Consider the following 24442-nt stretch of genomic DNA (forward strand, 5'->3'; position numbering starts at 1 on the left):
GAAATTCGCCCCGAGGCACTCCCTCTACAGCTTTACTGCTGTAGAGGGAGTGCCTCGGAGCTTAGCACCCGTGGCACTAATTAGCTATCACTTTAGAAACACTGTGTGGTTGCTAATGTGTAAGCAGCCATCTAGCAACAGGAGATTCCTCCTGTAAGGTGACTTAAATGATGTTAATATAATTCTTCTGTGTTTCTGTGTTTTTTTCTGCAGGTTCTGATGAGTGGAGGATTGTTCTGGTTGGGAAGGCGGGAGTGGGGAAGAGTTCAACAGGAAACACCATCTTAGGTGATGAAGTGTTTGAGTCTGAACTAGCTGCAGAGTCTGTCACATCTGAGTGCAAGAAAGAAAGTGGAGAGGTTGGAGGGCGAAAGGTTACAGTCATTGACACTCCACCGCTGTTTGACACAACTTTAAGCAATGAAGATGCCTGGAAGATGATCAGGGAGTGCATGGCTTTGTCTTCTCCTGGTCCACATGCCTTCCTGGTGGTTCTTCAGCTGGGCAGATTCACAGAGGAGGAGAAAGAAACAGTGAGACTGATTCAAGAAACGTTTGGTGAAGATGCATCTAAATACGTGATGGTATTGTTAACTCATGGAGACAGACTGAAGAAACAAACCATTGAAGAGTTTCTCTCAAAGAGCGAGGACTTGAGCGACATCATCCAGAAGTGTTACGGCCGTTATCACGTCTTCAACAACGATGCTGAAGACCCATCACAAGTCCATCAGCTTCTGGATAAAGTAGAGAAGATGATTCAGGACAATGGTGGGTCACACTACACCACAGAAATGTTCCAGAAAGCTGAAGAAGCCTTTGAGAGAGAGAGACAACGAATCCTGAAAGAGCGTGAGGCCGAGAGGAACAAAGAGCTGGAGGACCTGAAGACCAAACATAACAGGGACAAGTTAGCGGTAGAGGAAGACATGATGAAGGAAAGACGTGAGATGGAAGCAAGGATTCAGGCTGAAAGAGAGGCACAGAAACCTGCAGTCCATGCTCCTCGTCGTCGTTGTGTAATCCTTTAAAGATCTGTACTTACCTGCTGCAACAGTTTAGATAATCAGTGCTGAGTGCAATCAGAGGATAAAGTTGATTCCTTTTTGGTCTCTTTTATTTGTTGTAGAACTGTGATATAAAAATGTTTTAGATCATCTGTCAGCATTTAAATAGTTAAACTCAGGTGATGATTTTATACTCACTGTTTAGCCAGATATGTGAAATATTAATGTAAAACAGATTTTATCCATGTTGTATCCACTTTGATGTATGAAATAAATGTTGTCTAATGCTGTTGTTTGTTTCATATTTGAACTTTTCAATCAATAAATTACTTCATTTGTCCCCAAAAGCACATGAACACATCATATTAATATATAAACACAAAGCACATGAACACATCATATTAATATAAAACACAAAGCACATGAACACATCATATTAATATATAAACACAAAGCACATGAACACATCATATTAATATAAAAACACATGAACACATCATATTAATATATAAACACAAAGACAGAGTTCACAGATTAAAACTATTTAAAATGTTCCAGCTGCAATCAAACCAACATCCGGTCACATAGAGACAGATTACCCATCTGCTCATCTCACTCACCTTTTTCTAAGTGTGAGTGCTGATTGGTCTTAAAACAAACAGAACTGTAAAAGTCATATTTTTGTTGTTTTGTATGAAGACTGATACAGTAAATGCAGAGTTGACTGAGTACACTGTACAGAAAGGAGAGTGTGTGGTTTAGAGACAGTGTTGATTGGTGGTTTTAATAGTTATAATAAAACCTACTACCAACTCTGATCCTTGGTGCCAGCCAGGAACCTCAGACATTAAGTAGACTGGTGCCTTGAAGCAGACAGTCCTGGTTGGAACTGGTATCTGTCAGTAGGCGTTAAAATACTCACACAAAAAGACATAACATTAAAACAACGTTACACAATACTCACACAAACACAACACAGTAACGGCTGGAGGCCATCACAGTTTCATTGATTATTGATTACATTTCTTTAAAATTGATTCATTGTTTCAGCAGTTATTTTGTTAAAAGCGATTTAACTTTGTCCTACTAATGAAATTAATCCTCGTTTCACTCTGTTTTAATGATGCAACATTTATTATCTTCATGTGAACATTTTGTTCTGCAGATCTGCAACTTTCCATCCAAAGATATGATTGTAAAAGGTTGATATGATTCTTTTATAATGGGGTCTTTTGATCTGAACAACAGTGACTGAAGTTAATCATTTACTTTGTGTACACTGGGAGGTTTGATCTTTATTGTTTCATCCTTGACACTTCATAGTTTTGTTGGTTTAACAATCCTTCCTCTTATAATGTCAATAAATAAATAAATGAATAAATCTTTCAGGAGCAACATTTTAACAATTTGTAATTTCTGTTTAAACTCAAGTCAACAAATTCCTGGTGCTGCAGAAACGATGTGACTCTGGTGAATTGTTATTGGACTTTAAATATAGTTTTATATGAACCTCCTGAGTATCAACTGTAGTTGTTGTCAGGTTCAGTCAACCTAAAACATCATAAATATCAGACAAGGGAAGACAAGACACAGCGTTAGAGTTATTTACTTGCAAGGAGAACGGACAGAGATACGCTCCAGTTACCTCCAACCCGCTCTGAAAGCGTATCTGTCCGAACCCTCTCTTTTTATTCCACAACAAGGGAGTTTACTAGTTACATTACAGTTGTTGCTCTAACGAGGGGATTTCACACTGAAACAATGTAGTTATGATAATATGTTTGCATATACACATGAACATTCTAGCCATGACGTTCTCTTTCTCGACATCGCCCTGGAAACTAGTTATTATTAGGTTTCGGTCAATATTGCGGTCAGGCTGCAGTTCCTCTTTTGATATCGCGGTTGGGCTGTAGTTCCTCTTTTGATATCGTGGTTGAGTCATCAACCTGCAGTTACGTCAGCCAGGTGTAACTTCCTGAAAAACACTTCAAAACACACACACACACAACTCTTGCACAAGATAATAACATCTTTAGAAAGTATAAAGACAAAATATGAGATAACATATATACAATTATTCCAACAGTTGTCATAAAATAAATGTATCGTTAACAGTGTCAGAGTAGAGGTTTTTATAAGACTGAAAGTTAACATCATTTACTGTTTATCATCATATGACTGTCACGTTGTGTTCAGACCAATGACAGAAAGTTCAGCCCTGCAGAGACCAGAGTGAACGCCCATCAGGAGATAAGAAGTCTGAACTTATTACAACAGTCAGAAAAGATTAGCCATTCATTTTCAAAAGAGACGTCCAACACAGAGATCATCAGAGTCCATTTGGTCTTCTCAGATATTCATCATGTGTGCTGCAAACTCTACAGGTAAGTTCAAGTTTTACTTTTTTATATATAAATTCAGTTGTAATGTTTTACTTTTATGTGTCTGATCTTAACCAGTCTGGAAATAATTAGTCAATTAATGAACCAACAGAAAATTCATGAAGAACAATTTTGAGAAAGAGAAAAACACTTTGAAACATCTGCTGCTGTCAATCTGAAGATTTGCTGTTTTTATCTGAATAAACTATAAACACCATTCAGCACCAACTAGCTGCTGTGTGAGAAACATGTAACACCTTACTAATTACATCTACACATGATCAACATCTCAATACATTAGCGACCAATACTATTAATACACTACATCCCTCCAGTAAGCTCACTTAAAATCATGTTAATATAATTTTTCTGTGTTTCTGTGTGTTTGTCTGCAGGTTCTGATGAGTGGAGGATTGTTCTGGTTGGGAAGACGGGAGTGGGGAAGAGTTCAACAGGAAACACCATCTTAGGTGATGAAGTGTTTGAATCTGAACTAGATGCAGAGTCTGTCACATCTGAGTGCAAGAAAGAAAGAAGAGAGGTTGGAGGGAGAAAGGTTGCAGTCATCGATACTCCAGGACTGTTCGACACAACTTTAACCAATGAAGACGCCTGGAAGATGATCAGGGAGTGCATGGCTTTGTCTTCTCCTGGTCCACATGCCTTCCTGGTGGTTCTTCAGCTGGGCAGATTCACAGAGGAGGAGAAAGAAACAGTGAGACTGATTGAACAAACGTTTGGTGAAGATGCATCTAAATACACGATGGTGCTGTTCACTCATGGAGACAGACTGAAGAAACAAACCATTGAAGAGTTTCTCTCAAAGAGCGAGGACTTGAGCGACATCATCCAGAAGTGTTACGGCCGTTATCACGTCTTCAACAACGATGCTGACGACCCGTCACAAGTCCATCAGCTTCTGGATAAAGTAGAGAAGATGATTCAGGACAATGGTGGGTCACACTACACCACAGAAATGTTCCAGAAAACAGAAGAATCCATCGAGAAGGAGAAAGAACGAATCCTGAAAGAGCATGAGCCCGAGAGGAACAAAGAGCTGGAGGAACTGAAGACCAAACATGACAGTAACATGTTGGCTGCAATGAAAGAAATGTTAAAAGAAATGAATGAGAAGCAGGCAAGGTGTGAAGCTGAAATACAGGCACTGAAATCTCAATTACATGCACCTCAACCTCGCTGTCTGATCCTTTAAAGATCTGTACTTACCTGCTGCAACAGTTCAGATAATCAGTGCTGAGTGCAATCAGAGGATAAAGTTGATTCCTTTTTGGTCTCTTTGATTTGTTGTAGAACTGTGATATAAAAATGTTTTAGATCATCTGTCAGCATTTATATAGTTAAACTGAAGTTATGACGTTATTCTCACTGGTTGGCAAAATGTGACATATTCATATAAAACAGATTTTATTCATGTTGTATCCACTTTGATGTATGAAATAAATGTTGTCTAATGCTGTTGTTTGTTTCATATTTGAACCTTTGAATCAATAAATTACTATTAATTATTATTTGTCCCCAAAAGCACATGAACACATCAAATTAATATAAAAACACATGAACACATCATATTAATATATAAACACAAAGACAGAGTTCACAGATTAAAACTATTTAAAATGTTCCAGCTGCAATCAAACCAACATCCAGTCACATAGAGACAGATTACCCATCTGCTTTTCTCACTCACCTTTCTCTAAGTGTGAGTTCTGATTGTTCTTAAAACTTTAAAAGGTCAGACTTAAAAACTCACTGACTCAACTACAGATCCCTCAGCAGTAATGCTGTAGAAGGAGTGCCTCGGAGCTTAGCATCTATTAATCTTCCCCATACTTTTTATTTATTAGTCTTCCGCTAAATTTCGGCGCGTAACGTAAAAAAACCCCCCGACAATATATACATCAAAAGGTGCGGCTCGATTGGGAAAGAGGTGCTGTGACTTGTGGTGTTGAAATTCCAATTTTCCCAAAGTTATTCCCAAAAAAACGGGAACATTCTCAATTGGAAATGAATGGGAATTTCTTTTTTAAACCACAAAATTTCACCTTTTTTCGGAGTCACCTAACTCTCTCATACCTGCACGCAACTGTTTTTACATAACATGTAAACTTTTCAAACTATGAGCAGTCAAACGAGGAGTGGAAATCACTTTTTCTTCAAAGTTACAGTGGAAGCGTCAGTTAGCTTGAGTGTGAGAAGCAGTAAAAAATAACCTTAATTTTTATATTTAACTCGAGCTCACGGCCAAACCGTGAAAAGGAGACAAATAATTTTTTGTCAAAATGTAGACATAGGTGTTGGGATTCATAAAATGTGACGTTGACAGGCGGGGTCTGCACAAAATTTAAACGGGGGGGCCGAGACCGGCAGCAATACCTGTCTCGCTCCCCATTGACACTAATGTAATCGTCTTTTTTTTTCAAAAGAATCTCACTCTGTCTTCGCACTGAGCTTACGCGCTCATTTTAAGGAATATCTGAATAAAATAAACACTGTCAGAATCTGCCGGCTTCTGTGTCTCTCACGGTGTTTTCGGTTTTTGGACAGGAGTTACGGTTTTCTCACAGTTTGCAATTGTTCGGGACCTTGTCAGAAGCCAAATTCTGGGGGCATTTTGAGAATTTCCAAGCAGATTCTCACATCGCCGTAGCAACCGTAGAGCCTTCGCTGTCCTTAGCAACCTGTTGCTGGGCAGAAACTGAGCTACTTTTTTGTGATTGGCTAATTCCTGTCTGTCTGTTTTGCCAGTTAACCGAGCTAGCTTCACAGCAATAGCGTCCATGTTTAGGGTAGAGGTGGTGACTTTGATTGACAGGTGACACGCGGTAGGGGGGCTTCAGCGAACTTGGCGGGAACGCCCACAGCGTTTGGGAGCAGAGAAAGAGGCTGAATTTTATACAACTTTGAAGCCTAATTTCACATATTTAGTGATTTTTTTTTTAATCATTCACATTTGGCAGGGTGGTTAACAACACACTTTTCTGTGGTATGTCAAACTCAGAACACATATTTATTTATACTTACACGGACCTTAAGACTAATGTTAGAACCGCCCACCTCATTAACATATGGAGACAGAAATACAGCTCTCCCCTTTGATCCTTCTCTCGAGGTAAGAAACTGTCTTCTTCATTAAGCTCTGCTAGCTTTACATTAGCTGCTCACAGAAGGCCTATTCAGAAATGTAGACTTTATTTCATAGCAATGTATTTGAATTAGTGAAAACATATAAAATAAAAAAAGTATAATAAAATCTACTCTCTTAATGATAAGATTTACTTAATAATTTCATAACAGTGATGTTCCTGTCTGTGAAAAAATGAAGTAGACTTTACTTAATTAGTTTAAATAAATATTATTTATGCTTAAATATGATTAACATTTACTTAATATTTTCAGGGATGTTAAGTTGAGAATAAAGTACATTACACCTGATACTGACTAGTAAGATGTACTTAATACTCGAAACCAGAATATGATCAGGGTGAATTTGAACACTGGAAATCAATCATGTACTCGTCCCGGCAGTAGCCCCGTGGCACTCAACATTTCCCTGGAATTTTCTAGTGAAACCTACCATTCAAAACTGTTGTTGCATCCTTTACCCTCAATAACGCTGATTGTTATGTTCTCCTGTTTTAGGTAACATGAGATCAAAATATAGTGTGAATGTCCTTTATCTATAAATTAATAGTGTCAAACCCAAAGAAAACTGTTTGTGCTCTCTGATGCAACTAATGAAGTATCAACCATCCGTTTATTAATGACTGATAATAATCTATGAAATCAAAATACACTGTGCTTCAAAATTAGGTGCTGGGACAAATAACACAGGAATACTTTAGTTCCATACTTTGAAGAGTCAGAATATGAACCATATGTGTCACAGATTTGCAGAGCAGGTGGACTCTAAAGCAGACTGCATGCTGACAGAGTCTCGATGGTCATTTATTTGCCAACACGGGAAACTCAACACAGATCACACTAACAGCAAAAACACACGGAGACTCGGACAAAGACTGAACTGAAAACAAAAGCTATATAAACATGTTGATTACTAAACAGGACACAGGTGAAACACATGAGGAATTTAACTGAGGAGGGAAAACACAGGAAGTAAAACTAACTGCACACACAAGGAGAACATTTTTCCCAATCAGACAAACTAAACAACAGAGATAATAGGAAGTAACAATATGTAAGGCTTAAAAATACATTCTTATCACTTAGCCTGCAAATTATTTTTTTATTCATTGAAATGAAATTATTTTATACGTTGCACTTTTTATAATTTGATCTTTTGTCTCTGGTTCCTGGTTCTGGACTCAAGTGAAAAACAATGAATGTTCTATTAATAATAATAACTTCATCTTCTTTGTCTCACTGACTCACTCTTCGTTTGTCTTCCTCTCTTATTCAGTTTTTCCGCTTTGAACAAGTGAATGTTCAGCATTGCATTGATTATTCATTAGTAGTTTCAGCAGTGAACTACTCTGTTAAAAGGTGTTAAACTCTGTGACCTGCACGTCTGTGATATCTCCTTTGAAAATGACATGAATCATCGTTCCAGTTGGTTGTAATGATTGAACGTTTCCTATCTTCATGTGAACATTTTGTTCTGCAACTTTCCATCAAGATATGATTGTAAAAGGTTAATATGATTATTTTATAATGGGGTCTTTTGATCTGAACAACAGTGACTGCAGTTAATCAATGACTTTGTGTGTGTTGGGAGGTTTGATCTTCATTAAGTCATCGCTGACACTTTATACTTGGTTGCTCCTTCTTATAATATCAATAAATAAAAGAATAAATCTTTCAGGAGCAACATTTTAACATTTAAGTTTGGAATTTGGGTTGAAACTCAAGTCAAGAAAGTCCTGATGCTGCAGAAAAGATGTGACTCTGGTGGATTGTTATTGGACTTTAAATATAGTTTCATATGAACCTCCACTGTAGTTGTCATAAAATAAATTTCACTAACAAAGACCACACCAACTTAGATATGAGTTCAAGTATTTATTATGTGGAAGGAAAAAGGGGTTGAGGGGTGAGGGTCAAAGAATAGGGATGCGGGGTAAGGGTCGAAGGGTCGTGGGGTCGGGAGGGAGAAGTGAGGGTCATGGGGATGGTGGAAGGGATGAGTCGTAAGGGAGGGGGAGAAGTAGTAAGAAAAGAGAGGTATAGTGTGTGGTGTGGATTAAAGTTGAAGCCGGGTGCTGGGTCGATGAGGAGGCGCAGGATGCTGTACCCGTCTTCTAGTTGGGTGTGTGGAGGGAACCGGGGTGGGATGAGACTCTGGGTGGGGGAGCTGTCTCGATGTCTGGTCCGAGTTGCAGACCCCCAAAAAGTCTTCCAGAGGACAGGAGCGTGTGCGTTTTTAATGTCGGTAGTGCTGTGGCGGATGTAAGCTAAGTAAGCAGGTGATGTCCAAGAATTTGAATGATGTTATCCGGGATACCTTGCCGTGAAGCTGAGAAGGCGACGCCGATGCGGAATGAATGACCTGAGTATGATTCTGGGGGTATGCTGGATTTGATTAGGATTTGCCGTAAGTGGAAGTGGAACCAAATATGTGTGGTTACTGTACCTGTTTCAGTAATGAATAGTGGATCAAGTGGATAGGTGCGGCTGGTTTGTCTTAATTGGCTGTAGTCACGGATGGGTTCGTAAGAGCTCAGGAATGGATGCGAACGCAATAGGAAAACGGGTTGTGACTGGCCGGATTGATTATTTTAGCTTTCTCTGAGGTGGAAGGTGGTAGGATGACAGGGTTCGGGGTGCGAGGCTGTTGAGGATGGCGTCTTAGGAATATGAATATTAAATGTTCCAGTCAAGGGTTTAGGGGAAGATGGTGGCTGAAAACAGTGGGATCTGAGTCAGGAGGTGGTTGGTGGCTGGTGCTAAGCATCTGAATTTCTGGAAAGAGAAAGGAGAAAGTGAGTCAGCGATGGAGTTTCTGTAGCCGGGTATGTGATGTGCTTGGACGGTGAACTGGTGTTCGATGTCCTTTTGTATGAAAGACGTGATGTCTGAGCTATGTGAACGGCCTCTGTTAATGATGTCTACGACTGCTGTGTTATCGGAGTGTATGGCAATGTTAATTTTATACCACTCGTGCCCCCAAAAGGATAGCTACAATGATTAACAGATACGTCACATAGATGGCGGTAACGGGGTCAGAGACAAGAACTCAGAAGGCCATGCAGCAGAGAATCACCTGCCGTTGAAGCAGCCGCCATAACCAACGCAAGGGGCCATGTTGGTGACCAGTTTGGTGTCTTTAGGCCTGGAGATGGCCTGGAGATGGCCTCTGGATGGCATTACTTTGGCCTCCAGTACTACTGTAAGGAACCTAGGAGTTATATTTGACCAGGATCTGTCCTTTAATTCCCACATAAAACAAATTTCAAGGTCTGCCTATTTTCATCTGCGTAACATTTCAAAAATCAGACATATTCTGTCTCAAAATGATGCTGAAAAACTAATCCATGCATTTGTTACTTCAAGGCTGGATTATTGTAATTCATTATTATCAGGCTGTCCTAATAAATCTCTAAAGACTCTCCAACTGGTCCAGAATGCAGCTGCACGCGTTCTGACAAAAACTAGAAGTACCTAGTATCTCTAAAAGTAGAATGGGAGGCAGAGCCTTCAGTTATCAGGCTCCTCTCCTGTGGAACCATCTCCTAGATTCGGTCCGGAGGGCAGACACCCTCTCTACTTTTAAGAGTAGGCTTAAAACTTTCCTTTTTGATAGAGCTTATAGTTAGCTAGCTCCTAGTTTATGCTGCTATAGGCTTAGACTGCCGGGGGACTCCTACCTACATGATGCACTGGGCTCCTCTCTCTCTCTCTCTCTCTCTCTCTCTATCAATCCATCTATATCCATTAACATTCATGTACTATTAATGCATTCAGTAACCTACACTTCTTCCCCGGAGTTGTCTGTGCTTTCTCGTCTCACAGGTAATCTGGGCCTGTAGACGTCCGGATGACAGATTCCAGTCCCGGACCTTCTAGCTTCAATGTTTATTTTCTATGTGCTTCTCTCTCTCTCCTATTCTTGCTCTCTCTCCCCTCTACCCCAACCGGTCGAGGCAGATGGCCGCCCACTTTGAGCCTGGTTCTGAGGTTTCTTCCTGTTAAAAGGGAGTTTTTTCTTGCCATTGTCGCTAAGTGCTGCTCATGTGGGAATGTTGGGTCTCTTTAAAATTAAAACCTGAAGAGTTCGGTTTAGACCTGCTCTATGTGTAAAGTGCCTTGAGATAACTTTGTTGTGATTTGGCGCTATACAAATAAAGATTGATTGATTGATTGATTGATAGTCATAGAAGAAGATATTACGTTCCACAAGGAGAGGAACTGATGCCACGGTTATGATTCAATCTTGCGTGTGTCTTCCATTGCTATATGGTCGTGGGAGGTAGGATAGGAGGGCTCGGCCTAGGGGAGTAATGCAAATTGTATAGTTGAGGTGGACCAGCAAAGCGAGTGACTGATGTTTATAGTTTAGCGGGATCCAGCGCAGCGATATTGTAAGGATGCTTTTGCACCGTAAAAGGTCAGGCATACTACGAAACAGTAAACGCCCTTTCAGAAGACGCCGGAGAGAGGCACTGGTGATGTAAGCTTTAAATAATTACGCTCCTTGGCAAAATACATGCTTGATAGGATTATGGGGATGGTCTTCCTAACGTGAGCCTCACTGCTGAAGGAGCAGGTGTGGAGGAAGCGTCAACAACGAGGAATCGGGGTTGCTGCAGTTATTGTGGACCATTCTCCCGTCCTGGTAGATCACCGCTCTACCTCTTTTGTCCCTACCTTTAAGAAAAAGGGGCAGAAGGTGGTCGGCTGGGTGTTAGCTAGTGTAGGGGGAAAAGATGGAGGGGGCTGCAGAGCAAGCTGCAAAAAACACTTGGGGCTTCGTCTTTGTGAAGCTACAGCGCAAGGCAAAGAAGTGGTGAGTGTGCTAGCAGTAGCAGGGTGGGATGGTGTGCCGCGTGAGTTGCGGTTTAGTGGACGTGATGAATGAATGAATGAATGAACAAATAAATGAACAACCCAACAAACGAATGAATGAACGAATGAGGCAGCTGAGGACAGCCCTGTAGCATGCAATGATGTCATCGGCATCGCGGCGGACTCTTGTGGAGGGCGAGTGTGGTGTTTTGCTGCAGTTCGTGTAAAGTTGGAAGAGTGTGGTCTTTCAGCCTAAGTGGTGAAAAGTGATGTTCAACTGGTTGAGTCCGTGCTTCGGGCGGGCGATGGTCCAGCCGGATATATTCGAAGCTGGTTGACGGTCGGAACGTTGGAAGCGGATTGGCGCCTGGTTGTGGTCATTTCGCCGGTGGCCTTGGCTGCCGGACCTCAAGCGGGATGAAAGGGGGGCTGGGAGGAGCAGCGGCTCTGGATCACCGGGAGCAGGATCTTCCCCTGGAGATGTAGAGAGGTGATTGCCTGATGACGGTGGCGCTGTCGGAGGAAAAGAGGCCGAGGGCTCCGGGAAGCTGGGATGACTGAGCGTGACTGTGGTATGTTCGAAATGAGACGAACGGGGTAGAGCGGATAGGGTGTGACTTAAGTACTGCTTGTGCGGAAATTGAGAAGGTATGAGGCGGTCTCCGTTCCTGAACTTTGTTATAAAACTTCATATAGTAGTATTGCTGACAGTGTCAGTGTAGAAGTTTTTATAAGACTGAAGGTTAACAGCATTTTAATCAGGAGAGACAAGTAAATAGAAAGATATTTATTGTAAATATGTAATGAACAAAATCTTAGTAATGACAAAGTCTTTGGTGCTTGAACTCCATGAGGAATCATCTCTATATGGCTGCATATATATGTAGATCCCCCATGAAGTCCAGACACTGGTGTAGGCTAAGGCTGAAGTGTGGCGTTTTGCTATTGGTTGCTGAGATTGACAGGTGACTGGCAACAGTTGAGATAACGTCCTTAGACATAGAAATCTAGGTAATAGATGAGCATGCTTGAAGGAGGCAGAAGTTACCAGTTATGCCTGTATGTTTTAGAGTCTTCTGACTGAACTTTCGCTAAGCTTCATTTAGTTTAAGTAGATCGGTGCCTTGAAGCAGATAGTCCTGGTTGGAACTGGTATCTGTCAGTAGGCATTAACATTAAAACAACGTTACACAATACTCACACAAAAATACAACACAGCAATGGCTGGGGGCCATCACAGTTTCACTGATTATTGATTACATCCTCGTTCCAGTCTGTTTTAATGATGTAACATTTCTTATCTTCGTTTGTACATTAGTTCTGCAGATCTGCAACTTTCCATCCAAAGATATGATTGTAAAAGGTTGATATGATTCTTTTATCATGGGGTCTTTTGATCTGAACAACAGTGACTGAAGTTAATCAATTACTTTCTGTACACTGGGAGGTTTAATCTTTATTGTTTCATCCTTGACACAGGTTAACATCCTTCCTCTTATAATGTCAATAAATAAATAAATAAATAAATAAATGAATACATCTTTCTGGAACAACATTTTAACAATTAAATTTGTAATTTGTGTTTAAACTCAAGTCAACAAAGTCCTGATGCCGCAGAAAAGATGTGACTCTGGTGAATTGTTATTGGACTTTAAATATAGTTTTATATGAACCTCCTGAGTATCAACTGTAGTTGTCATAAAATAAATGTGTAGCTGATAATGTGTCAGTGTAGAGGTCTTTATAGGACTGAAGGTTAACAGCATTTACTGTTTATCATCATATGGCTGTTACGTTGTGTTCAGACCAATGACAGAAAGTTCAGCCCTGCAGAGACCAGAGTGAACGCCCATCAGGAGATAAGAAGTCTGAACTTATTACAACAGTCAGAAAAGATTAGCCATTCATTTTCAAAAGAGACGTCCAACACAGAGATCATCAGAGTCCATTTGGTCTTCTCAGATATTCATCATGTGTGCTGCAAACTCTAAAGGTAAGTTCAAGTTTTACTTTATTATTCAACAGCAAATACATTCAATCTGAAGTTCTTCAGTTGTAATGTTTTACTTTACCTGTCTGATCTTAACTGGCCTTTTCATTCATGAATTATTAAATCACAGTAAACAAGTCAAAAATCACACATATATAATAATAATTAGAAATTAAATAGATATAACATACACAACTAGCAGAATCTAAATATAGGCCCAAAAGGCAAAATATACCCTTTGCTGCACAACATCCCAAAAAAATATACATGAAAAAATATGATTAAAGACTTGACAAACATATTTCTAAACTCTTATTTAGTTAAAATGACATTTTTAACCCTGTGTTTTTCTTTAAGAATACAAGGATTTAACAGATATTCCTGAGCTACATGGTGCATCTCCTCAACCCTCCGCTCCTTTTTTTTTTTTTTTTAAATATAAAAGATTTTCTGTGGCCTTTTTGAATTTATGATACAATATCTCAAAATGACAGAGAGCCAAAAATCATATTTTGATAATGTGGGGGTTTGCCATCTGGTGAATTGGACATGGTATTACAATTTAAATGGTTTGATGGCTTCAACTAATGGACCAACAGAAAATTCAGAAGAACAAACACTTTCAAACATCTGCTGCTGTCAATCTGAAGATTTGCTGTTTTTATCTGAATAAACTATAAACACCATTCAGCACCAACTAGCTGCTGTGTGAGAAACATGTAACACCTTATTAATTACTCTGCTCCCATTTGGTTTACATAAGATAAGATAATATATTCCTTTATTAGTAGAATTTTCTTTACTAGAAGTTTCTCTGAAGAATCACAGACAACATCTTTCTCTTTACTCATTACATGCCAGCACGGAGAAGGACACAGTTGTTCTGCCAAGCAACAAACAGTTTCAGATTTTATACTGTAACTCCCAGTGGAAATCTGAATAAGACAGGTAACAAAGTAATAAAGTACAGAAACCAACCAAGGAATACTGATAACCTTTGCTGACCCCCTACTAGATCAGAAACGGTCAGTTTTACTACCAGGTGTCTTGTCTGATTTAACAAAATGCCTGAGGCTTAGGCGTTTACAAAAGTTAAGGCACACACATGACACAAAAAAATCCCTCACACTTTATTAGTCCCACAGTGGGGACATTTACAGTATTATAGCAGCAACGTGGATAGTAAAAAATTAAAGACCATCAATAAACAGAACAGATAACAATAAATAAGTACACAAACAATAAAAACAATTGTAGTAAAAAAAAATATGATCAACATCCAATACATTAGCTATCACTTTAGAAACACTGTGTGGTTGCTAATGTGTAAGCAGCCATCTAACAACAGGAGATTCCTCCAGTAAGGTGACTTAAATTATGTTAATATCATTTCCCTGTGTGTTTCTGTGTTTTTTTCTGCAGGTTCTGATGAGTGGAGGATTGTTCTGGCTGGGAAGACGGGAGTGGGGAAGAGTTCAGCAGGAAACACCATCTTAGGTGATGAAGTGTTTGAGTCTGAACTAGCTGCAGAGTCTGTCACATCTGAGTGCAAGAAAGAAAGAAGAGAGGTTGGAGGGCGAAAAGTTGCCATCATCGATACTCCAGGACTGTTTGACACAACTTTAACCAATGAACAAGTGATTAGGAGGATCACAATGTGCATCGGTATGTCTTCTCCTGGTCCACATGCCTTCCTGGTGGTTCTTCAGCTGGGCAGATTCACAGAGGAGGAGAAAGAAACAGTGAGACTGATTCAAGAAACGTTTGGTGAAGATGCATCTAAATACACGATGGTGCTGTTCACTCATGGAGACAGACTGAAGAAAAAAACCATTGAAGAGTTTCTCTCAAAGAGCAAAGACCTGAATGACATCATCCAGAAGTGTTACGGCCGTTATCACGTCTTCAACAACAACAACAGCGACCCGCCACAAGTCCATCAGCTTCTGGATAAAATACAGAAGATGATTCAGGACAATGGAGGGTCACACTACACCACAGAAATGTTCCTGAAAGCAGAAGAAGCCATCCAGAAGGAGAAAGAACGAATCCTGAAAGAGAATGAAGCCCAGAGGAAGAAAGAGGAGGAGGAACTGAAGGCCAAATACAAGGCAGAAATGTTGGCGTTACAACAGGAAATGATGAGACAAAGACATGAGATGGAAGCAAGGCTCAGGGCTGAAATACAGGCACAAACACCTCCAGTCCCCCCAACTCGTCGTCGTCGTCGTTGCGTAATCAGTTGAAGAACTACTTACCTACTGCAACAGTTTAGATAAAAATCAGTGCTGAGTGCAATCAGAGAATAAAGATGATTCCTTTTTAGTTTATTTGATTTCTTGTAGTTCTGTGATATCAAGTTTGCTTTAGATCATCTGTCAGCATTTAAATAGTTAATAGGTGATGATTTTATACTCACTGTTTAGCCAGATATGTGAAATATTCATATAAAACAGATTTTATTCATGTTGTATCCACTTTGATGTATGAAATAAATGTTGTCTAATGCTGTTGTTTGTTTCATATTTGAACGTATCAATCAATCAATTACTTCATTTGTCCCCAAGAGCACATGAACACATCATATTAATATATAAACACATGAACACATCATATTAATATATAAACACATGAACACATCATATTAATATATAAACACAAAGCACATGAACACATCATATTAATATATAAACACAAAGCACATGAACACATCATATTAATACAAAAACACAAAGCATCATCATATTAAACAAATAATACAAAAGACAGCAGCATAAAACAAATTGTATTCATGTTGTTTCCACTTTGAGATATGAAATAAATGACTATGGTTGAGTTCTGTTTTGTGTTTCATATGATCTTTGCTCTTTACTGTAACAGGTGTGTATGTAAAGACATTGAACATAAAGCTGATACTGAGTATATTAAACTAAATTTATTAGATACATAAAAACAAAGAACAGAAAAGTGATTGTAATAACTTTCCTCATACTTTGGGAATGTTTGGTCTCTTTAAATGAAACCTGACGAGTACAGTTTAGTGCCTTGAGATTTTTGTTGTGATTTGATTGATTGATTGACTTTAATTTTGCATCAAGCCTTCAAGTGATTAAATGAGCTAGCACGGCCGAGCTTGCTCAGTTAACCGGCAAAACAGACAGACAGGAATTAGCTAATCACAAAAAAGTAGCTCAGTTTCTGCCCAGCAACAGGTTGCTAAGGACAGCTAAGGCTCTACGGTTGCTACGGCGATTTGAGAATGTACTTGGAAAAAAATCTCGAAATGCCCCAGAATTTGGCTTCTGACAAGGTCCCGAAAAATTGCAAACTGTGAGAAAACCGTAACTCCTGTCCAAAAAACGAAAACACTGTGAGAGACACAGAAGCCGGCAGATTCTGACAGTGTTTATTTTATTCAGATATTCCTTAAAATGAGCGCGTAAGCTCAGTGCGAAGACAGAGTGAGATTCTTTTGAAAAAAAACAGACGATTACATTAGGGCCAATGGGGAGCGAGACAGGTATTGCCGCCGGTCTCGGCCCCCCCGTTTAAATTTTGTGCAGACCCCGCCTGTCAACGTCACATTTTATGAATCCCAACACCTATGTCTACATTTTGATATAAAATTATTTGTCTCCTTTTCACGGTTTGGCCGTGAGCTCGAGTTGAAAATAAAAATTAGGGTTATTTTTTACTGGTTCTCGCACTCAAGCTAACTGACGCTTCCACTCTAACTTTGAAGAAAAAGTGATTTCCACTCCTCGTTTGACAGCTCATAGTTTGAAAAGTTTACATGTTATGCAAAAAATTGGTGTTTGGGAGAGAGCACAAGTTTTCCTCCGTTTTAAAGTTTGAATCACATTTCTACGTGCAGGTATGAGAGAGCTAGGTGACTCCGAAAAAAGGTGAAATTGTGTGGTTTTAAAAAAAAAATTCCCATTCACTTTCAAAGGAGAATCGGGAAAAATTGGAATTTCAACAATCGAGTCACTCCCTCTACAGCTTTGCTGCTGCTTAGCACCCGTGGCACTAATTACACTGACTAATGTGATTTGTGATTGTGTGAGTAAAGTGTATATTCCTTTCCTCTGGTGTTGACCAATCCCCCAACAACAATGACTCCCAGACCTTTAATCTGCAAATATATGAACTTCCTATTTCTTGGCACATAAGTAACAGGAGTAGTTTTTTCAAGGACCCTGCACCTGGTTAAAACCCCTTTTCATTATCATGTGACTGTACTATCTCGCCCCAACATTTTATTTACCCAATGGACTGGTTCTTTCTTACTCACATTCATATATATAGCAAACTTAACCTTATTAAGCTTGGCCTGGATGCATATTATTCTACCTTCATCATCTTTATGCTGCCTCTTGCTGTCTTGTGAATAAGGGCCACATCCACTTGCTGGGATTTACAGTATGATAAACATTTTGTCCTTTTAAAAGGTTCTGAGATCCATCTGAGTTACAGCTAATGGACCTTATGAAATTAGCCGTAACGTAATGGTTTGTGTACTGCATAATTAGAGAAAACTAAATAGGGAAAGAGATAAAAATAAGCAGTTTGTTGAATAAAATTCTGTCTGACTTTCAACACAAAAACAGTAACTGTGCTAAACTCCCTGCACAACCCTCCGTCCCCATTCAAGACAGAACAACCAACAAAAGAAAAAAGGGCCAAGTATATTTCTTCTCCCACTCTTCTGTTATCCACCAATCACATGAACCCTCCCCAACAAGGTCTGTGAGTCATCATCAATAACACAACCTCCTCCAACTGAAACGCAGATCAGCTCCACCTAAAAAAAGGAAACAAAACTTTTTAGAGTAACTTGGCCCATCGACTATAAATGTAAATATTAATACAAGCAGAATGCGCTGAGGCCAGTATGAACATCATGGTTACCAACATCCTTGACGGCCACATTTTTGGGTATTCTTTTTAATAGTTTAGTGATGGCTGACGTTGTCGTCCTCTAACTGTGAATCCAGCTTTTAGCTTCCTCAGGCCTTTGTAGAATGCAGTCTACTTCTGTTTGAAGCTAAGTGTTGTTACTCTTGATCTGGTTGATATCAGCTTGTAGAACCAACAGTAGTTTGCTAACCTAGCACGTTTCTTTCATGCCCTTTCCCAACGTCTCTTGCATGGTGGACACTGGTTAGCTCGTTGTGCTACGTTCCACTAGCCATTCAACTACAATTCAGCATTTGCTGCTTAGTAGCTCTTGTCTCGTAGTTACCACCAACACAGTGATGCCCAACAAAGTCCTCCCTATAGTGGAGGGAAGCTTTCATAGGAACATAAAAGTAAAAGGAGTCATTTGGTGGCTCAGTTAAGCCAAGATGATGAACAAGACAGTGAGCTGAAGAGAAACTTTCAGAAGAGGACAACAGAGAAAATGATGGTAAGGTAATGTGACTTCTCTCATGCAAAGACAACATCACCTTCCCTTCCTGCCACTCAGAGCATCAGCACCAGTCTGCAGACCCACAGTCAGTTTCACAGGGAGACAAAAGAGACAGAGATCCAACTTCTGCTCAATAAAAACAACTGTAAAAGTCATGTTCTTCACTGTTGTGTTGTTTTATATTATGACTAATACACTCAACGCAGAGTTGACTGAGTAATTAATCATATTTTTTTATTGATTGATTGTTTCAGCATTTCAGTATTTAGTTAAAAATCATTAAACTTTGTCCTACTGAATGAAATTAATCCTCATTCCAGCTGGTTGTAATGATGTAACATTTCTTATCCACATGTGAGCATTTTGTTATGCAGACCTTTACTTTCCATTAAGAGATATGATTGTAAAGGTTTAAAATGATTCTGTTATCATGAGTTCTTTTGATCTGAACTGTTGTGGAAATTGTCACATATGAAATAATACACAAACACTGCTGGGTTGAAGATTAAAGAATTATTCTTGTACAATAAGAAGATAGAAAGCAAACATACAGAATGACATCAGCTCATCAAAACTAGCAAAGAGTCTAAACTATTATAGTTTCTAAGAGAATAAAGGAATCATCTGTGATTGGTCAAACATATCCGCCTATATGAAAACCAGAGCCTCAGGTCATAAATGATTTCTTTACCAGGGTTCCCAAACCCAAGACTCTGAGCTTCTACCGTATCTGGATATAAGCCAAGATAGAAGAAGAGCAACGGGCCTCCTAAAGATAACAACACATATTCTATAAGACTCAGTCAATGAGGCAAAAGCAGTGATCTTACAATGTTAGATTAACATGTTAGATTAAACATTTTAGATTGTTTAATCCACAATGTTAGATTAAAATGATCAAACTAATCTTTGATCCTTCTTCACTTTTACAGAACAGCAGTGACTGCAGTTAATTATTTACTTTATGTGCACTGGGAGGTTTAATCTTTATTGTTTCATCCATGACTTTTATTTATAAATTGCATTGAAAAGCAATTAGTTTGTTTAATAAAGTCCTGATGCTGCAGAAAAGATGTGACTTTAAATATAGTTTAACATGAACCTCCTGAGTATCAACTGTAGTTCTCATAAAATCATAAAATAATTTAACGTTTGTCATCATATGACTGTCCCGTTATTGTTCCAGTTGGTTGTAATGATTTAATGTTTATTATCTTCATGTGGGCATTTTGTTCTGCAGATCTGCAAATTTCCAACAAGAGATATGATTGTAAAAATTTGATATGATTATTTTATCATGGGGTCTTTTGATCTGAACAACAGTGACTGCAGATAATCATTTACTTTGTGTGTATTGGAAGGTTTTTAACTTTATTGTTTGATCCTTGACACATTATAGTTGTGTTGGTTTAACATCCTTTTTCTTATAAATAAATAAATAAATAAATAAGTCTTTCTGGAGCCACATTTTGACGTCTTTATTTGTAATTTGGGTTAAAATTTCAGTCAAGAAACTCCTGATGCTGCAAAAAAGATGTGACTCTTAAAACCTTTAATATAGTTTAACATGAACCTCCAGAGTATCCGCTGTAGTTCTCATATACATGTGTAACTGACAGTGTCACAGTAGTAATCTTTATAAGGCTGATGGTTAACAGCATTGTAGCACAGTTTCTACCACAGAGGGGAAATGAACAGACATTGGTCAGTTAGTCTCTTATTTGGTAAATAAACAGGTGTGGAGCTCCTGACTGCTGTTGTCCGGCACTCAGACACGTCTCCATCAAATGCAACTTAAACACAACACAAATGCAAACTTAGGGCTCTTGTCCTCAGCTGCAACACAACTCTGCTTTCTGTATGCAGCCCGTTCCAGTCCAGCCACGACTGCAGAGACAAAGGAGAGTTTGATTAGTCAACTCACTCCAGCTGAGCTAATCAACTCACCTGGTGCTGCTCCAGCTGAGCCAGCTCTGCCTCTCTCTCCTACAGCTGACTGTCCGAACCACGCCCCCCCCTCCATGATTCAGTGTTTATCATCATATGGCTGTCACGTTGTGTTCAGACCAATGACAGAAAGTTCAGCCCTGCAGAGACCAGAGTGAACGCCCATCAGGAGATAAGAAGTCTGAACTTATTACAACAGTCAGAAAAGATTAGCCATTCATTTTCAAAAGAGACGTCCAACACAGAGATCATCAGAGTCCATTTGGTCTTCTCAGATATTCATCATGTGTGCTGCAACCTCTACAGGTAAGTTCAAGTTTTACTTTTTATATAAGAATTCAGTTGTTATGTTTTACTTTTATGTGTCTGATCTTAACCAGTCTTGAAATAATTAATCAATTAATGAACCAACAGAAAATTCATGAAGAACAATTTTGAGAAAGAGAAAAACACTTTGAAACATCTGCTGCTGTCAATCTGAAGATTTGCTGTTTTTATCTGAATAAACTATAAACACCATTCAGCACCAACTAGCTGCTGTGTGAGAAACATGTAACACCTTACTAATTACTCTGCTCCCAGTTGGTTTACATAAGATAAGATAAGATAACATGCTCCTTTATTAGTCTCACGGTGGGGAAATGTAAAGTATTGCAGCAGTAAAAAAAAGAAAGAACATCAATAAAAAGAATAGAAAACAATAAATAGGAATGTTTTAAGCCTACTCTTAAACGTAGAGAGGGTGTCTGCCCCCCCGACCCAATCTGGGAGATGGTTCCACAGGACAGGAACCTGAGAACTGAAGGTTCTGCCTCCTGTTCTACTTTTAGAGATGCTAGGAACCACAAGTAGGCCTGCATGCTGGGAGCGCAGTGTTCTAGTAGGTTCATAAGGTTCTATGAGCTGGGAGCGCAGTGTTCTAGTAGGTTCATAAGGTTCTATGAGCTGGGAGCTCAGTGTTCTAGTAGGTTCATAAGGTTCTATGAGCTGGGAGTGCAGTGTTCTGGTAGGTTCATAAGGTTCTATGAGCTGGGAGTGCAGTGTTCTGGTAGGTTCATAAGGTTCTATGAGCTGGTAGCGCAGTGTTCTGGTAGGTTCATAAGGTTCTATGAGCTGAGAGCACAGTGTTCTAGTAGGTACATAAGGTTCACAGTGTTCTAGTACTATTAATACATTAACTATCACTTTGGAAACACTCCACTCCTCCAGTAAGCTCACTTAAATCATGTTAATATAATTTTTCTGTGTTTCTGTGTGTTTATCTGCAGGTTCTGATGAGTGGAGGATTGTTCTGGTTGGGAAGACGGGAGTGGGGAAGAGTTCAACAGGAAACACCATCTTAGGTGATGAAGTGTTTGAGTCTGAAGTGTCTGCAGTGTCTGTCACATCTGAGTGCAGGAAAGTAAGTGGAGAGGTTGAAGGGAGAAAGGTTACAGTCGTTGATACTCCAGGACTGTTCGACACAACTTTAACCAATGAAGAAGTGATGAAGACGATCACAAAGTGCATTGATATGTCTTCTCCTGGTCCACATGCCTTCCTGGTGGTTCTTCAGGTGGGCAGATTCACAGAGGAGGAGAAAGAAACAGTGAAACTGATTCAACAAATGTTTGGTGAAGAAGCATCTGAACACATGCTGATGTTGTTCACTAATGGAGACAGACTGAAGAATAAATCCATTGAAGAGTTTCTCTCAAAGAGCAAAGACCTGAAACGCATCATCCAGACGTTTTACGGCCGTTATCACGTCTTCACCAACAACAACAGCGACCCGCCACAAGTCAGTCAGCTTCTGGATAAAATACAGAAGATGATTGCAATGAATGGAGGATCACACTACACTGCAGAAATGCTCCAGAAAGCAGAAGAAGTCGTCGCGAAGGAGAAAGAACGGATCCAGAAAGAGAATGAAGCCCAGAGGAAGAAAGAGCTGGAGGAGCTGAAGGCCCAGTGCAGGGCAGGAATGTGAACATGAGACAAAGACATGAACTTGGAGAGACTTCCTGTGTGAGGAGCTGTAGCTAACCTGTGCAACATAAAGACATGACAACGTAAAATCAATGCTGTGTGCAGAACGAGAAATGTATTAGATTTATTGTGAATCATCTGTCAGTATTTAAATTATTAGTTAAATTAGCATAAAAACCACCTGCAGTACTAAACAGATATCATCCATGCTGTATCTGAGCTGTGAGATCAAATAAAATGTTAATATGTTTTGACTGTGTTTGCTGTACAGTTCTGTTTATCTGGACTAAAAGCAAAGTGATGAGTCAGCTGATAAACATCAAAGTCAAAGTGGCTTTAATGTCAATTCTTCACATGTCAAGACATACAAGGAATCGAGAGTACGTTTTCCCACGGTGAAACATAAAGTGCACAAGCAACAGATAGAAACATATAAACATATAAACATGATTTCTTCTTGCTATTTACAGATAAACACACAGTCCTCTCTGACTAGTCCTAGGCCAACATTAGATGAGTTATTTTATCAATGCTATAATGATCATATATCATTATTATCAGTCTCTTTATTAGAATACAACCAGAAAATACATCTTCTACAGACTAAAGTATGTAATAATCAGAGCTCCTCTAACACTGGAGCAACAGCAGGAACCTGAATGGAGCCTTAATTAATAATAATAATATTTAATAATTAATGTTAAATGTTGTGCACATAGTTCCTGTATGTTCTGTAGTATGATGATGATGACCTCAGACTTCACACAGAACTGTTAATATGTGGAAATGTTTGACTTTACTAACAACAGAGCTGCACATCACACAGCTGAACTAAGTGATAATAAATAATATCACACCTCTGAGTCTCTGTAAGCATGACTCAGCACAGGAAGTCCTCCACTGACAGGAAGTGATGTCACAGAGGCTGCAGGAGTGAAGCAGCAGGTTGTGCAGGAAGCTGACAGCAGGTCTGAGATCAGAGAGTCAACATGAGACTGAAGACGCTGCTGCTGCTGCTGCTCGGCTCGCTGCTCGCTGCTCCGGGTGAGAACACAAACACTCACATCTGTTTAGAAATGCAAATAATGTTTAAAATGTTGTTTCACAATCAGGTTTGAGGTTCAGTTACTTCCTGTTGATCAGTTTACAAACCACAGCATCACTTCCTCCTTCTGACTCACACTGTTTAACACACAAACTGAACTTTAAAACTTATTATTTACTCAGAAAAGGTTTAAAAATGATCCAAACACAAACAAAACAAACAAAGAACAGATAAAAAGAGAGAAAATAATGTTAAATATCTTCAGTATATCTGGTTTCTGTTTCATTGAGTTGTTTTCATGAGTCACTTATAATGCCTGAGAGGTTTTTATGCGTAGTTTCAGTTTAAAGATGTTTATTTAATTCACTTCCTTTAACCTGAAACACGTCAGCTTCTTTAACCAAAACAATATTAAATCAATACAACTCAGAACAATCTACAAACTGCTTCATGTTAAAGTTATTTTTAGTTCTAATGTTGAACTATATTTAAAAGTCAGTGATGAAAAGCAGCTAAACACATTTACTGTAAGTGTTGTATGTTAATAATATTTTGAGATACTTTAAGTATTTATGTGATCAATAATCTTTATTTATTTACCAGATGTTTACTCAACAATGAGCTGAGGTCTCTTCTAACCTAGAGTCTGGTTCTGTCTGAGGCTTCTTCTAACCTAGAGTCTGGTTCTGTCTGAGGTCTCTAGAGTCC

At 39.2% G+C, this 24442-nt stretch overlaps 3 protein-coding genes across 3 annotated transcripts in view; all 3 read left to right on the forward strand.

Moving 5' to 3' along the window:
* Window positions 1-206: 206 nt before the first annotated feature.
* LOC133991576 (GTPase IMAP family member 8-like) lies at window positions 207-15607 on the forward strand (the record flags this gene model as incomplete). The annotated part of the gene is made up of 6 exons (XM_062430031.1): window positions 207-1019; window positions 3207-3267; window positions 3787-4369; window positions 4644-4667; window positions 9339-9348; window positions 14795-15607. Coding segments are annotated over 6 exons (2304 nt in total), but the record flags the coding sequence as incomplete, so codon positions are not given.
* Window positions 15608-21979: 6372 nt separating this feature from the next.
* On the forward strand, window positions 21980-22690 carry LOC133991577 (GTPase IMAP family member 7-like; the record flags this gene model as incomplete). Its single annotated transcript, XM_062430032.1, has 1 exon — window positions 21980-22690. A coding segment is annotated over one exon (711 nt), but the record flags the coding sequence as incomplete, so codon positions are not given.
* Window positions 22691-23617: 927 nt separating this feature from the next.
* Window positions 23618-24442, forward strand: part of LOC133991968 (cystatin-F) — a 4368-nt gene continuing 3543 nt past the window's right edge. The window contains exon 1 of the mRNA XM_062430593.1: window positions 23618-23733. Coding sequence (XP_062286577.1) covers window positions 23679-23733 — 55 coding nt within the window. The 5' untranslated portion in view covers window positions 23618-23678. The remainder of the gene's footprint in view (window positions 23734-24442) is intronic.

The sequence above is a fragment of the Scomber scombrus genome, chromosome 12 (genome assembly GCF_963691925.1).
Source record: "Scomber scombrus chromosome 12, fScoSco1.1, whole genome shotgun sequence".
NCBI classification, from domain to species: Eukaryota; Metazoa; Chordata; class Actinopteri; order Scombriformes; family Scombridae; genus Scomber; species Scomber scombrus.